This window comes from Phyllobates terribilis, unplaced genomic scaffold (assembly GCF_046119375.1).
Source record: "Phyllobates terribilis strain yellow unplaced genomic scaffold, ASM4611937v1 Scaffold_13__5_contigs__length_258822181, whole genome shotgun sequence".
Taxonomy (NCBI): Eukaryota; Metazoa; Chordata; class Amphibia; order Anura; family Dendrobatidae; genus Phyllobates; species Phyllobates terribilis.
Window position 1 is genome coordinate 160,873,491 of NW_027362773.1, and position 14,344 is coordinate 160,887,834.

A 14,344-nucleotide genomic window follows, 5' to 3' on the forward strand; every position below is an offset into this window, starting at 1 on the left:
ATCCCATTGTGGGGTACAACCAACATTTTGATCAGTTTTTGGGGTTTGATTAACTTTTTATTTTTAGAAAAATGACGGTCTCCCTTGGAATACAAAGATGGCGGCTGCAACGAGGGGCATCATGGGGGGGGGGGGGGGCAGGACTAGTTGGTGCTAGAACGATCACATGACTCCATCCACCTAAAGCCAACCTGGATCAGTCTGTATAAAACAGTCGGCACTTACCTGTCATGGAGGGGACTTTGCCCCGTGCTCTCGACGTCACGTGCAGGACGGGGTTAATAGCGCACATGGGGTCCGGATCGCGGCGTTGGGCGGCTTTACTAACGTTGCAGTGAGGGGTTACTTTTCGGTGCCTGGCGCGTTTTACTCCTGCATAAGAGGTGCAGTGGGAAAATGCAGCCATAGCGGGTGCAAGGCATCGTGGGACATGTAGTTCCCGGTCACTGCTGGAGAAAGAAATCATCCACAAAGTGGAACTATAAAAAGTATTGAATCGCCACCGTCTCCTGGGACGAAAAACAAATAATAATTATAATAATAATTTGTTTCTTTTTCTGCTACCAGAAAACCTCTTTTACGCATTTTTTTTTAATTGCTCCATTAAATTTAGCAGTAAAAAAAGAAAAAGTTTTGCAAATACTCTTGGCTCTACGTGACCCACTTCTTGTGTATGCAGCCCCTGTGCAGAGCTATGTGTAGTCTGATCTTTCAGCATCGTCACTCCTGTCCCTTCACCTCCATGGAAAGGGACAGGAAATACTGCTGCCGCCGCGCTCGCCCGTACTGGCGGTCCATTCTGGGGGCTGCAGGTGATTATCGGGGTTTTACGTGTGGTTTCTTTCTCCCCCTTCTAGATGCGTTCCAAACGGTCAGCTCAAGCAAAGACGACAGAAGAGCCACAGGCGAAAAAAAAACGAGAGCCCGATCCTGGGGCCGATAAAGGGCCCAAAAAATCCGGGAGAAAGAAAAATGTTCCACAAGATGCACCGGAGTGCAGCAAAGGTAATACTACGGAGAGGGGATTTGCTGGGACCCCCGCTATCCTCTCCAGCTCGGTCATCTGCTGCTTTCATTGTCTATGTGGCTATTTCCAGCAGTCCCATAGACAATGAATAGAGAGGAGGCCGCGCACACACGCTCCATTCAGGACAGGGCTGCAGGGCCCAGTGATCGTACCCCCCATTGAGCAGCAAGTTATCTCCTACATTATCGATAGGGATAATTAGATTTTTTAGGGAATAACCCCGTAACGCACCCCCCCCCCCAATTTGGCCTTTATATATTTTTCTTTTTTGTCAGAATTACAAAATAAGAAAAAATCCCGCAGAGCGGAGGAGCTGCAGACCAGCATTGTACATTACCTATACAGGAGCGCGCTGGGCGGGAACGTCAGAGCAAAGGTAAGAGTCCCCTGTGATGTGCACGCCGACCATCCATGTATGCGTTGCATCCGACCGGCATGTGTGTCCCTCCCCAGTACCTGCAGACCCCATTCCTGCAGTCCCTGGCCTCCTACATTGTCTATCGGACCGACAGCCCCTTCGATAGGAGAGTCACCACTCTAGAATGGCATCCGACTCAGCCCAACACAGTGGCCGTCGGGTCGAAGGGAGGAGACATTATTTTGTGGGACTATGAGGAGTTAAATAACACCATGATCCCCGGAGTAAGTATGGTGGGGCAGAGTGATGCTGTGCAGGTGCCATCTTTGCTTTTTTTTTCTATTTCTTTTCATTGCCTTTCTCCTGTCCTGCAGATTGGAGCCGGAGGCTGCATCACCGGAATGAAATTTGACCCTTTTAATCCGAATCAGCTTTATAAGTCGTCGGTCTCAGGCAGCACCGTCCTGCAGGACTTAACCGGGCGGATCGTGCAGACATTTACCAACACCGCAGACTGGGCGTAAGAGCGGATTTATTAATGGAGGCGTGCGGGGGGGGGGCCCCGTCGTGGTTGTGCATGTGCGCTGCTGTTTTACCTGGGGCTGCAGCGCACATGTACAACCCCCCATTCTCTGCACCAGGGACACAGACCCCTGTTTTAGCGATCGGTGGTGAGGGTCTCAACGTTCTGATCCCTAGCCGTTATTACTGTGGATTGCCCCTTGCTTTAGCGGAGCATATATGACAAGTCTGGTGTCTGCGATCCCACCCATTTATAGCAGCAGAGCTTTTTTAAAACTACAACTCCCATCATGCACAATCAGCTAATTTTTCTTTTTCTAGCATGTGGTACTGCAGCCTGGACGTGTCCGCCAGCCAGCGGTGCGTGGTCACTGGAGATAACGTGGGTAACGTGGTGCTGCTGGAGACCTGCGGAAAGGAGGTGAGCACAGAGTATATTCTGAGGGTCCCATACTGTACGTGGCTGTGAGGATTATGGGGTCCGCGATTGTTATTTTTTTTTTCCTTTAAGATCTTTAAGCAGAGGCTGCACAAGAAGAAGGTGACGCATGTGGAGTTTAACCCTCGATGTGAATGGCTTCTGGCCACCGCCTCCGTGGATCAAACTGTGAAGTTGTGGGACTTGAGGAACATCAAGGATAAGTCCAGCTGCCTGTACACGATGCCGCACGCCCGCGGCGTAAACTCTGGTAACGACGCAGCTCTCCATCTTTCTTTTCTCCGAGCTGCTTGTCGCGGACCCATCTCATTCTTTCTTGTATTTCCTGTGCCGCAGCGTACTTCAGCCCCTGGGACGGCGCCAAACTTCTCACCACCGACCAGCACAGCGAGATCCGCGTGTATTCTGCCTATGATTGGTCGCAGCCACAGCGCATTATCCCCCACCCGCACCGCCAGTTCCAGCACCTGACTGCCATAAAGGTCTGTTATGGCTTTCATGTCTCCGGCTGACCCCCCTACACTGCACAATAATGTAATTTTGAGCTTTTGGATTTCTTAGTTTAGAAGCCAAAAGTGGCCAAGTGACTTTTCTTGCTCGGAGTCCTGCTGCATAGACCTAGATGAAACTGCAGCCACCACGGGAGAGATCACGGGCGACTACTGCAAACTTTATTATGCACAAAACTTTTAGGCCGGACCCCAAACTTTGTACTCTGTGTACCTTTTGCTCTTTAATATATAATTCAATTCTTGTGCAGGCCGCCTGGCATCCCCGCTACGACCTAATAGTCGCTGGTCGATACCCGGACCCTCAATTTCCTGGATACACAGCAGATGAGCTGCGCACAGTAGATGTGTTTGATGGGCAGAGTGGCAACTTAGTGTGCCAGCTGTGCGACCCCTACGCATCCGGTATTATCTCGGTAGGTTACTGTAACCATCCATAGGGCTCGCGCTCCGTCCTGTTTTGGTTTTTATTGATCCCCTAGAGGAATTTTACTGGATAGATCTGAAAAGATGCAACATAATTCACTTTATTATTTACCCCCCTCCTTTTCTCTCTGTGTCTAGCTAAACAAGTTCAACCCTATGGGAGACCTTTTGGCTTCAGGAATGGGTAAGAGCCATCATCTGGATTTTTCATACATTTTTTTTTTTCTTCCTGATCCTATTGTAACGTAACCTCAGCGAGCTTTTAGGTTTAGATCACAAAAACCAAGAAACTACCAAGTGAAAAAAAAGATTGTTGTGCTGGGAATTGTGTGTGATCAATCTGCAATTTCTTTGTCGCGGTGACCCGGATGAAGTCCTCATATCTAAGACCTTATTTTACCCTTTAAATTGTGTCGAATATCGCTGCAGATATAGGGTTAATAGAGTTAGAAAGTTAGTGAAAGTGCGGCTACTGGGAGAAAATGAACTTAGTTCCTCCCGTGGCCGCTCCACACATCGTTGGCCGCGTGAGTTCGGCCTTAAGCTTCCTGACCGAACATTCATATTGGAACCGTCATTAATTCAGTGGATATCGTGCTCAGATCATGAAACAAGATTTTTTTTTTTTTTCCTATTCGTTTCAGGTTTTAACATTCTGATCTGGAGCCGAGAAATCCTCCTGATGATGAAGGAAGAGGAGATGGTAAAAGCCTTGAGAGAAAAAGGGATCCCAGTGGGGAAGGAAGTAAAAACCCGAAACGCGTCGTCCTAAAAAAAGACAAGACGTCGCAACGGATGAAAATCCTGGTGAAAGAAACCACTAGCCAACGAGGCAACGAAGGAAAAGTGAGAAGGTCCAGCCTTAACTGCTGCTGTAACCAAACTCCGCGCGTGCCTTATCACACTGGGTGTAACAGGCCGGGACGTTTGGTTACATCAGCTATCATTTCTCTTAACTTTTTGCAAAAGGCATGACGTTTCTATCGAACTTGCTGCCGCGTCTATGCGGGAATCTTCTGACTCCGACCTGGGATTTTTGGCATTGATGGGATTTCCTAGCAAAGGGTTAAGGCAAAGAACCCTGCGCAGCCGATGTGTTATACAGTGAGAAAGCCAGGATGGCATTGCCCGAGCCAGCAATGGGTGGCAGCTACCAGAAGTGAATAAATTATACAGGATTATATGCAGCGATTGGTAATGAAAATCCGTGTGGCAGCGAACGATTGGGCTCTGATGCGGGCTGCCGGGTACAGGCTGGTGACTCTATGCACAGTCATATATGGGGTCTGCCGCCCGCCCGCCCGCCATCCATCCCACACAAGAAATGCATAAATGGAACGTGGGTGGATGCAACAACGTTCCTGCAGAGCCTCCTCCGTTCCTGCAGAGCCTCCTCCGTTCCTGCAGAGCCTCCTCCGTTCCGGTTCAGACTGTTATGTCGATTAAAGCTTGGTGCACACAGAGTTTTTGAGGGGGTCAAAAATAGATATTTCCAGTTAAAAAAAAACTAATCTCCGAGGAGTTTTTATTTTCTTAAAGTTTTTTTTTTTTTCTTATTTTCATCCTTCTGATTGGACAGCGCCAAGTTTGAAGAGTTTTCCATCAAGAGATGCTTTATAACAACGACCTGCACTTTTCTCCCATCAGGTGTCTTTAAAAAACCTGAAGCTGGAAAGATTGAAGATTTGGCCATCAGTGATTTTACCATACAAATGAATCGGCGCAGTCTTTCGGGTGTTTATTTCAATAATTTTTTATTTTTGCAGGTATTTTCCAGAGCAAGCCAGGTAAAATAAAAAAAACTCCTCAAAAAGTCTGCGTGCACAAAGTCTAAAAATCCTTGTGACCGAAGGGGTAAAGACTGCACACGGATGTAACTCGCATGACATCCGTGTACAGTCTGCTGTTTTTTAGGTTTTTTTTGGGGGGGGTTTTATGGGACAGTTTGATCTGCAAATCATTGAAAAATAGGACATGATGGCAACTGGCGGTTTGCAAAAAAAAATAAACAGGCATTGGAAAAGGCTCAGAGACCATAATAAATGGACACGAGAATATCAGCCACATGAACGGGGCTTGTAATGACTGCATTTCACTGGCCCCAATTTCCAGGACAAATCCTGTCGCTCTCGACCCAAAGCATCGTCCTGGTCTGTGACCATGAGTTCAGGGGGAGACCTGCGGTTGGTCTGGAAATTGGTGTCCGTGCAAAAACTGTGGAGCCGGGTGCATTATCCATGTGCTCATCCAGTGACTTGTGTTTTTGTTTTTTTTATATAGACACAGATGGTCTGTGTGAACAAAGCCATGGCAGCAAACACTCATCTGTTCTGTTTTATGGTCCAGGCTAGTGCACGTACATGCTGGTACCTTTCATGGGCGAGCACACGTGCGCACATTGTTGGGGTCCCTGCGGGCAGCACTTTGCCTCGGCCTCATTACAGTGTCTGTATGTAAACATGTCTATAGGAAATCATATTTTTACATTTTTTCCTATAAGGAGGCGACGTGTTCTCTGTAGACACTCCGCGTTTCTGCTGATCTGTAGCCGAAATTGAGCATCGGATGTAAATATGGAGCCCAATGGCTTGGACGGAGACGTGACGCTGAGATCCGTAGTGTTGCAGCGCGGCATCAGTGACCTGCGACTCACTCGCCATAAACGTTAATGCAAGGGTTAAATGCCGCATTAAACGTGAAGTTGCACAATTGTTTTCTGGGGGGCCGCGCGGTGGTTAGGATATATACACGAGCAGTCACGGGGGCTTCCCAGCGTATTCTGTATATATTCTATGCTGTAAATATTGAGCTGAAATAAACGTGATTTTCTTTTTTAGCCGTTTGTATGGAATATTTTGTGTTTATATCCAGATTTTGCATTAGCGTGTAATGGCCTGAAATAACCCACAGGGGTCACTGATGACTAATTCCCATTTTAGGGTTTACATTGCAATCCATGTGTGAACAAGGAGCTAAAAAAAACTGCAGGAGTTGTTTGGAAGTGACGGGTCAAATTTGGTGTGTTGCAAAAATCTGTGTTCCCTTCTCATGTAGCAGCCGCCAGCGGTCAAACCCTGAGGTCGGGGGTTGACGCACAAGGGAAAGGAGACTGCAGCGACACAGGGAGCCCCCTTATATGCCGAAGATCCCGATCTCATCCTTTGGCCTCAGCCCCACTATCAGTATTCGGTCAGTGTTTTTTCTCAGGAGTGGGAGCCAAAACCAGGAGTGGGTGATAAATGCAGAATTGGTGACTTGTTTCTATTATACCTTTTCTCTGATTGTTCCTCACCTGGTTTTGGCTCCTGAGCAAAAATACTGACCGAATACTGACCAAATACTGATAGTGGGGCCAGGGCCTAAATGTCAATGACTGATTATCTGAGCGGCTAGGAATTCATTATTACATTTGCCCACTTTCCAAGTCATAGTGGGGGGTCTTACAATTCCTGCGGCGATGGATCCTGATTTCTGCCACAACAACTAATGACGACATCAGACCCTGGAGGAAAATATAAAGGAGAACTCTGCTGCGCCACACAGCCGGCTCCTCCACGTCCTGTATGCGAACACAGCGGGGGTCAGGCGTCTGCACGTCCTCCGTTCTGTTCATGTGATCGCTCATCGGGTCCCCAATGATCAGTGACGTATCGCTTACCTTATAGACAGGTGATCAGTTATGATTGTGTCCAAAAAATTTGTTTTTTTACACAAGTGACTCGGGAAAAAGCCAAACACTTCCCAATGCGAAACACGGACTATAATAAAATACTCAGTGTGGACATCTCTGCCCCAATCCTTCCAAATTTTATTCAGTAAAAAAAAAAATCTCACTTCCCTTATTAGACAGATAAAGAAACAAACAAAAACCAAAAAGTACAGTAAAATCATTGTGCAAAATAACCAGTCCAGCGGCGGCAAGAATCACATGTAGGGTCCCCAGTGCTGGCGCCACACACGGCGGCCCACCTGTGGGTTCTCCAGTACTAGCAGCGGCCCGCCTGTAGCGTCCCCAGTACTAGCGCCACACACGGCGGCCCACCTGTGGGTTCTCCAGTACTAGCAGCGGCCCGCCTGTAGCGTCCCCAGTACTAGCGCCACACACGGCGGCCCGCCTGTGGGCTCTCCAGTACTAGCAGCGGCCCGCCTGTAGCGTCCCCAGTACTAGCGCCACACACGGCGGCCCGCCTGTGGGTTCTCCAGTACTAGCAGCGGCCCGCCTGTAGCGTCCCCAGTACTAGCGCCACACACAGCGGCCCGCCTGTGGGTTCTCCAGTACTAGCAGCGGCCCGCCTGTAGCGTCCCCAGTACTAGTGCCACACACGGCGGCCCACCTGTGGGTTCTCCAGTACCAGCGCGGCCCGCCTGTAGCGTCCCCAGTACTAGCGCCACACATGACAGCGCACCGCCAGGAAGGAGGACGGTTTTGCTTAGCAGCAGATCCCTAAGGGTTAATAAGAACAAAAACAGTAGCGGCTGCTCAGACAGCGGTGATCGTACAAAAACAAATTAGTGCCGATATGTAAAAATGATGGCGGCCAAAACAAGAGGGCGCAGAGTTCATATTTCCTTTTAGGACGCGTAGAAAGTGTAAAAAATGCTACTGCTTTAAAAAACAGTGAAATAGCAAATCTATAAAAAATCTGTCCGACCCCATTCAGAACATTTAGTGTTTGATGAATGCGATGGGCGCAGAATTACTGCAAACAGGAAAAAAAGATGAGACACCAACACCTACAAGCACAAGAGTCGCAGGGTGCAAAAAACAAAGTTCTAACGCTTCCAGAAAGTACATGGGGGTGAATAGTCTGTGCTGCCCCCTACAGGTATGATGGGGAACACTACAGATATAGGGTGTGGACAGTAGTATGTGCCTATAAAACCCCCGATGATGACGGAGGATGTAGTGGACGGGCTGCATTGACGTGACTTTATCTTTTACCTTCTGTGGCCGGCGCAGAATAGAACGGGACCCCATAGATATATCTGAGACCCCTGAACCGCAGTCTGTGTATGGGAAGCCAGGAGACCGACGAGCAGATGGCTGAACGTTTGGCTGTCAACCAATCTGGTTCCCACTGGAGATCTAGTCTCCTCAGTCCAGGAGATCGCTTACATCGCTTTGTTCCCATTAAAATCCTTTTTTTCCTGGAGGTTTAAGAAATACCATTTTAAAAGAATAAAACTGTAAAAATTTGCTAAGAATTAAAAATAATCAAAAACGCAGTGAAATCAGCTCTGATCCTCCCCCAGACTGGAGACGTGCTGGTAACCGCTGGTCTGAGACTTCTGTCGGAAAAGCACTGTGAGCAGGAGGACGATGAGGAGGAAGAGGATGCAGCCGACGGCGACCAGACCCACGATGACTTCTGTGCAAGGAAAGCGAGAGAGAAGCGTCAGAAAACCGCCGGAGAGGAGGAGGACGGCAGCCGCCGGAGAGGAGGAGGACGGCCGCCGCAGCCGCCGGAGAGGAGGAGGACGGCTGCCGGAGAGGAGGAGGACGGCAGCCGCCGGAGAGGAGGAGGACAGCAGCCGCCGGAAAGGAGGAGGACGGCAGCCGCCGGAGAGGAGGAGGACGGCCGCCGCAGCCGCCGGAGAGGAGGAGGACGGCCTCCTCGCATGGGTCCAGGATTATTAGTGTCTGCGTCACCCCCTCACCTTTGTCGTTGTCTGGGCTGGAGAGCTGACACTCTTTCTCCCAGTCTTTAGCGATGACTCGATCCAATAAGCTCTGAAACTTTTCTAGGGGGCAGCTGTGCGTGCAGCCCGGTAATGTCACGGGGAAGGGCGGCTGCGTGCTGACGTTCCTGAAGTACATCTCCACCGTGAAGTTTCTGGTGGAAAACAATGAAAGAAATACGAACGATGGACGAGGAGAAGACGGCAGAGCTCTACATGTCCCGTCATAATCCTTAAAGGAGTTTTCCATAAAGAGAAAAGGTAAATGCTCTATAAATGTTTAAAGGTTCCCCGATCCTCAGCAGCCTCGTCTTCCTCCATCACTCAGTGTCTGCGGCGTTGCCGTAGGATGGAGACGGCTTATTTCGGTAACTCAGCCAGCCCCCTTCTCTGTTGTAGTTATTGACCTGAGTAGTTGGCCAGACCCCTTTACACACAGCACCAAATAACACCATTGTGTGCCATGTACGGGCTCACACCGGGCATGGCGTGGATCGATGTGCAGGGCCTGGTGCATCAGCCATGTCGGTAATCTGCGACGGCAGCCGCCTCCGACCTGACTGCATCCGTGCCTCTTATTCCGATTAGTTGTCCTGATGATGTCACAACAGATCGTCCAATCAAAAGAAGAACTGTGGAGGCCGCCAGGTCAGAGGGTATAGGTCTCTGAGGCTGACGGACCGTGTCCTGCAAATCAATCTGCGCCATATCTAATGGGAAGATATTAGTGTTACAATGTGGTGATCGTCTCCGCACCTTAAACAACGCAAATAACAACCGCGTCACTGGGAGCAAAAAAAAAAAACAACCGTAATCCTGTTCCCTATAGGGGAGGATAAAATATCTGCGACTGGTGATATCAGCGGATTACTGTGAACGTCCTACCCCGAAGACTCCTCGTGCAGCTCGAATATATGGCAGGACGCGTACGGGGCTTGTTTTCCATTGTAGACGTCCAGCGCCATTTGCAGGGCGCCCAGCGTGGTGTCGTGCTGGAGGAGACACGATAAGAAATCATTACTACGGGCTACAAGACGAGAGACCATGATATATCCGGAGGCCATCATCCCCCGAAATAAATGCCAAGGCTGAGGGTGGTGGTCCTCCTGTCTCATCTGCAATGAGAGGACAAATACGGGGAGGGGGGGGGGACACAAATATATGCAAACCAGAAATTCAGGTCACGCCATGTCCAGAAATCGGCCACTTACTGTCGAGTATGCGATCAGCTTCAGCCTCGTGGAGGCGCTCTGTGCGGCTGCTGTTAGGTTCTTCAGGATCTGATTCACCAATACACCTGCAAAAAGCAAAGGACGTCACCTATAGAAGTGCCCGACTGCCGGCGCCGTCATCGGGTCACTGGCGGAGGCGGCCGGGCAGCGGAGGCGGCTGGGCGGCAGAGGCGGCTGGGCGGCGGAGGCAGCCGGGCGGCGGAGGCGGCCGGGTGGCAGAGGCAGCTGAGCGGCGGAGGCAGCTGGGCGGCGGAGGCAGCCGGGCGGCGGAGGCAGCCGGGAGGCGGAGGCGGCCGGGAGGCGGCCGGGCGGCGGAGGCGGCCGGGCGGCGGAGGCGGCCGGGCGGCGGAGGCGGCTGGGCAGCGGAGGCGGCTGGGCAGCAGATCCCTCGGCTCTCACCTCCCTGCAGCCGCGCCTTCTGCTCCTGCTCGATGATCCCAAACAGGAACCGGAAGCCGAAATTCTTCAAGTCGCCCAGTCGCTCCAGGACGTCTTTGGTTGCCCAGGACGGGAGGCTCAGGTTGTGTCTCGACTAAGGCAAAAAAAAAAAAAAGGAATAAATTCATAATTCTGAATGAAAGATAGACATTTAAAGGGCCAGTGTTTTTTTTTTTTTTTTTTTAAACTTGCTTTTATTCTGGGGTCATTGGTTATATTGGGGGGGGGGGTTTGAGGATCCCAATGAATGAAAGCGGCAGAGAAACTACAACTCCCATCATGCCACAACACCATGTGGCTTCAATGCATCATTAAAATTGTAGTTTTGCGACACATGGAGAGTCCGAAGTGTGCGGATCACTGGGCTACAGGGTATTGCATCCGTCAGCCATTATGGCCCCTTCCATTGATGAAGGACCGATAACCCTGCCAGTGAACTGAAAGGCATCACAATAGCAGTTGAACAGATTTGCAGGGATCGATGGTTGTCAGAACCAGACCCACGAGTCCAGATGTCGCGGTGTCGGGAGCTGCACTCCGGCGAATGCTGATGATGATTAGTAGGGGTCCTGGGGGGGCTGCAGAGGCCTTACAATCGCACATTGATAATATTTCCTAAAATCCCCCCGATATTGGAAAGGTTTCGGCAGAAAGCAATGTCATGAAGAGACTCTAGAAATGACTGACCTCACAGAACAAGACGTCGGAGACGGTCCATACAGACTCTAGCGAGCAGTCCGATAGTCCGGTCTTATTGGCGACCATGTGCAGGAAATCCTGCAGAATAAAGAGGTGTGAGGATGAAGTGCGGGATGTGACGAGCAGGACACGCGGCCTCCGCCGGACTTACTATATTGTCTCTGGTTTTGTTCACATACTCGGGCGAGTGCCGCGTCTCTTCTTGCAGCTTCACATATTTCGGACAAGGTAGAATTGGAAACTTTAACAGCTGAAATCAAACAATATGGGGTCAACGCCAAAAACTACCACCAGTCTGAGCCCCCAACCCTTGCCGCCACGTGCTGCCCGTCTGTGGCACATTGGGGCGGGTGTATGAAGCTGCGTTATATGCGGCACCTGCCTCTGATCGCTGCTGCTGATCTTTGACAGCGGCAGTAAATGGCGCGGTTTGCTTAGTGCGACGCCACTGGGAATTTTTTCACATTTTGCAGTAGATTATAAAATACAGCGTCAATCCCAACTACAAATGTAGGGTTAAAAATACTGACACCTGGCAGGAAGGAATGTCTCCATCTCCATAAAGGCGTGAGGAGGCAGAGATCTGCTACTCAGGTGCCAGGAGAGGCACACACGCCCTGTGTACCCGAGCACCGCCCCTGTGTACCCGAGCACCGCCCCTGTGTACCCGAGCACCGCCAGTGTGTCCCCGAGCACCGCCAGTGTGTCCCCGAGCACCGCCCCTGTGTACCCGAGCACCGCCCCTGTGTACCCGAGCACAGCCAGTGTGTACCCGAGCACAGCCAGTGTGTACCCGAGCACCGCCCCTGTGTACCCGAGCACAGCCAGTGTGTACCCGAGCACAACCCCTGTGTACCCGAGCACAGCCAGTGTGTACCCGAGCACAACCCCTGTGTACCCGAGCACCGCCCCTGTGTACCCGAGCACAGCCAGTGTGTACCCGAGCACCGCCCCTGTGTACCCGAGCACCGCCCCTGTGTACCCGAGCACAGCCAGTGTGTACCCGAGCACCGCCCCTGTGTACCCGAGCACAGCCAGTGTGTACCCGAGCACAACCCCTGTGTACCCGAGCACTCCCAGTGTGTACCCGAGCACTCCCAGTGTGTACCCGAGCACCGCCAGTGTGTACCCGAGCACCGCCCCTGTGTACCCGAGCACCGCCCCTGTGTACCCGAGCACAGCCAGTGTGTACCCGAGCACCGCCCCTGTGTACCCGAGCACAGCCAGTGTGTACCCGAGCACCGCCCCTGTGTACCCGAGCACAGCCAGTGTGTACCCGAGCACCGCCAGTGTGTACCCGAGCACCGCCCGTGTACCCGAGCACCGCCAGTGTGTCCCCGAGCACCGCCCCTGTGTACCCGAGCACCGCCAGTGTGTACCCGAGCACCGCCAGTGTGTACCCGAGCACCGCCCCTGTGTACCCGAGCACAGCCAGTGTGTACCCGAGCACCGCCCGTGTGTACCCGAGCACCGCCAGTGTGTACCCGAGCACCGCCCCTGTGTACCCGAGCACCGCCAGTGTGTCCCCGAGCACCGCCAGTGTGTCCCCGAGCACCGCCCGTGTACCCGAGCACCGCCCCTGTGTACCCAAGCACCGCCCCTGTGTACCCAAGCACCGCCAGTGTGTACCCGAGCACCGCCCCTGTGTACCCGAGCACCGCCAGTGTGTACCCGAGCACCGCCAGTGTGTACCCGAGCACCGCCAGTGTGTCCCCGAGCACCGCCAGTGTGTCCCCGAGCACCGCCAGTGTGTCCCCGAGCACCGCCCGTGTGTCCCCGAGCACCGCCAGTGTGTACCCGAGCACCGCCCCTGTGTACCCGAGCACAGCCAGTGTGTACCCGAGCACCGCCCCTGTGTACCCGAGCACCGCCAGTGTGTTCCCGAGCACCGCCAGTGTGTCCCCGAGCACCGCCCCTGTGTACCAGAGCACCGCCAGTGTGTACCCGAGCACCGCCCCTGTGTACCCGAGCACCGCCCCTGTGTACCCAAGCACCGCCAGTGTGTACCCGAGCACCGCCCCTGTGTACCCGAGCACAGCCAGTGTGTACCCGAGCACCGCCCCTGTGTACCCGAGCACAGCCAGTGTGTACCCGAGCACCGCCCCTGTGTACCCGAGCAAAGCCAGTGTGTACGAGAGCACCGCCAGTGTGTACCCGAGCACCGCCCCTGTGTAACCGAGCACCGCCCCTGTGTACCCGAGCAAAGCCAGTGTGTACCCGAGCACTCCCAGTGTGTACCTGAGCACCGCCCCTGTGTACCCGAGCACCGCCCGTGTGTACCCGAGCACCGCCCGTGTGTCCCCGAGCACCGCCAGTGTGTCCCCGAGCACCGCCAGTGTGTCCCCGAGCACCGCCAGTGTGTACCCGAGCACCGCCAGTGTGTACCCGAGCACCGCCAGTGTGTACCCGAGCACCGCCCGTGTGTCCCCGAGCACCGCCAGTGTGTCCCCGAGCACCGCCAGTGTGTCCCCGAGCACCGCCAGTGTGTCCCCGAGCACCGCCCCTGTGTACCCGAGCACCGCCAGTGTGTACCCGAGCACCGCCAGTGTGTACCCGAGCACCGCCCCTGTGTACCCGAGCACCGCCAGTGTGTACCCGAGCACCGCCAGTGTGTACGAGAGCACAGCCAGTGTGTACCCGAGCACCGCCCCTGTGTACCCGAGCAAAGCCAGTGTATACCCGAGCACTCCCAGTGTGTACCCGAGCACCGCCCCTGTGTACCCGAGCAAAGCCAGTGTATACCCAAGCACTCCCAGTGTGTACCTGAGCACCGCCCCTGTGTACCCGAGCACCGCCCGTGTGTACCTGAGCACCGCCCCTGTGTACCCGAGCACCGCCAGTGTGTACCCGAGCACCGCCCCTATGTACCCGAGCACCGCCAGTGTGTACCCGAGCACCGCCCGTGTGTACCCGAGCACCGCCCGTGTGTACCCGAGCACCGCCAGTGTGTACCCGAGCACCGCCCCTGTGTAACCGAGCACCGCCAGTGTGTACTCGAGCACCGCCAGTGTGTAC

General features: G+C 53.0%; 2 protein-coding genes across 3 annotated transcripts in view; one reads left to right on the top strand and one right to left on the bottom strand.

Moving 5' to 3' along the window:
• The window catches only part of DDB2 (damage specific DNA binding protein 2), a 29,588-nt gene extending 23,471 nt beyond the window's left edge, over window positions 1-6,117 (top strand). Inside the window, 11 exon segments of the mRNA XM_073658932.1 lie at window positions 858-1,005; window positions 1,303-1,403; window positions 1,481-1,669; window positions 1,760-1,905; window positions 2,229-2,328; window positions 2,419-2,596; window positions 2,683-2,828; window positions 3,107-3,271; window positions 3,420-3,465; window positions 3,926-4,026; window positions 4,029-6,117. Coding sequence (XP_073515033.1) covers window positions 858-1,005; window positions 1,303-1,403; window positions 1,481-1,669; window positions 1,760-1,905; window positions 2,229-2,328; window positions 2,419-2,596; window positions 2,683-2,828; window positions 3,107-3,271; window positions 3,420-3,465; window positions 3,926-4,026; window positions 4,029-4,256 — 1,548 coding nt within the window. The 3' untranslated portion in view covers window positions 4,257-6,117.
• Window positions 6,118-7,069: 952 nt separating this feature from the next.
• Window positions 7,070-14,344, bottom strand: part of ACP2 (acid phosphatase 2, lysosomal) — a 99,461-nt gene continuing 92,186 nt past the window's right edge. The window contains exons 5-12 of one of the 2 annotated variants that reach the window (XR_012252805.1): window positions 11,481-11,579; window positions 11,318-11,407; window positions 10,592-10,724; window positions 10,172-10,257; window positions 9,846-9,952; window positions 8,940-9,115; window positions 7,616-8,650; window positions 7,070-7,469 (exon numbers count right to left, since the gene is read on the bottom strand). Coding sequence is in view for 1 of the 2 variants with exons in the window: in XM_073658933.1 (XP_073515034.1) it covers window positions 8,514-8,650; window positions 8,940-9,115; window positions 9,846-9,952; window positions 10,172-10,257; window positions 10,592-10,724; window positions 11,318-11,407; window positions 11,481-11,579 (828 nt within the window). In the remaining variant the exon portion in view is untranslated. Of the gene's footprint in view, window positions 8,651-8,939; window positions 9,116-9,845; window positions 9,953-10,171; window positions 10,258-10,591; window positions 10,725-11,317; window positions 11,408-11,480; window positions 11,580-14,344 lie in introns of both variants that reach the window. The other variant, XM_073658933.1, reaches the window with a different exon arrangement.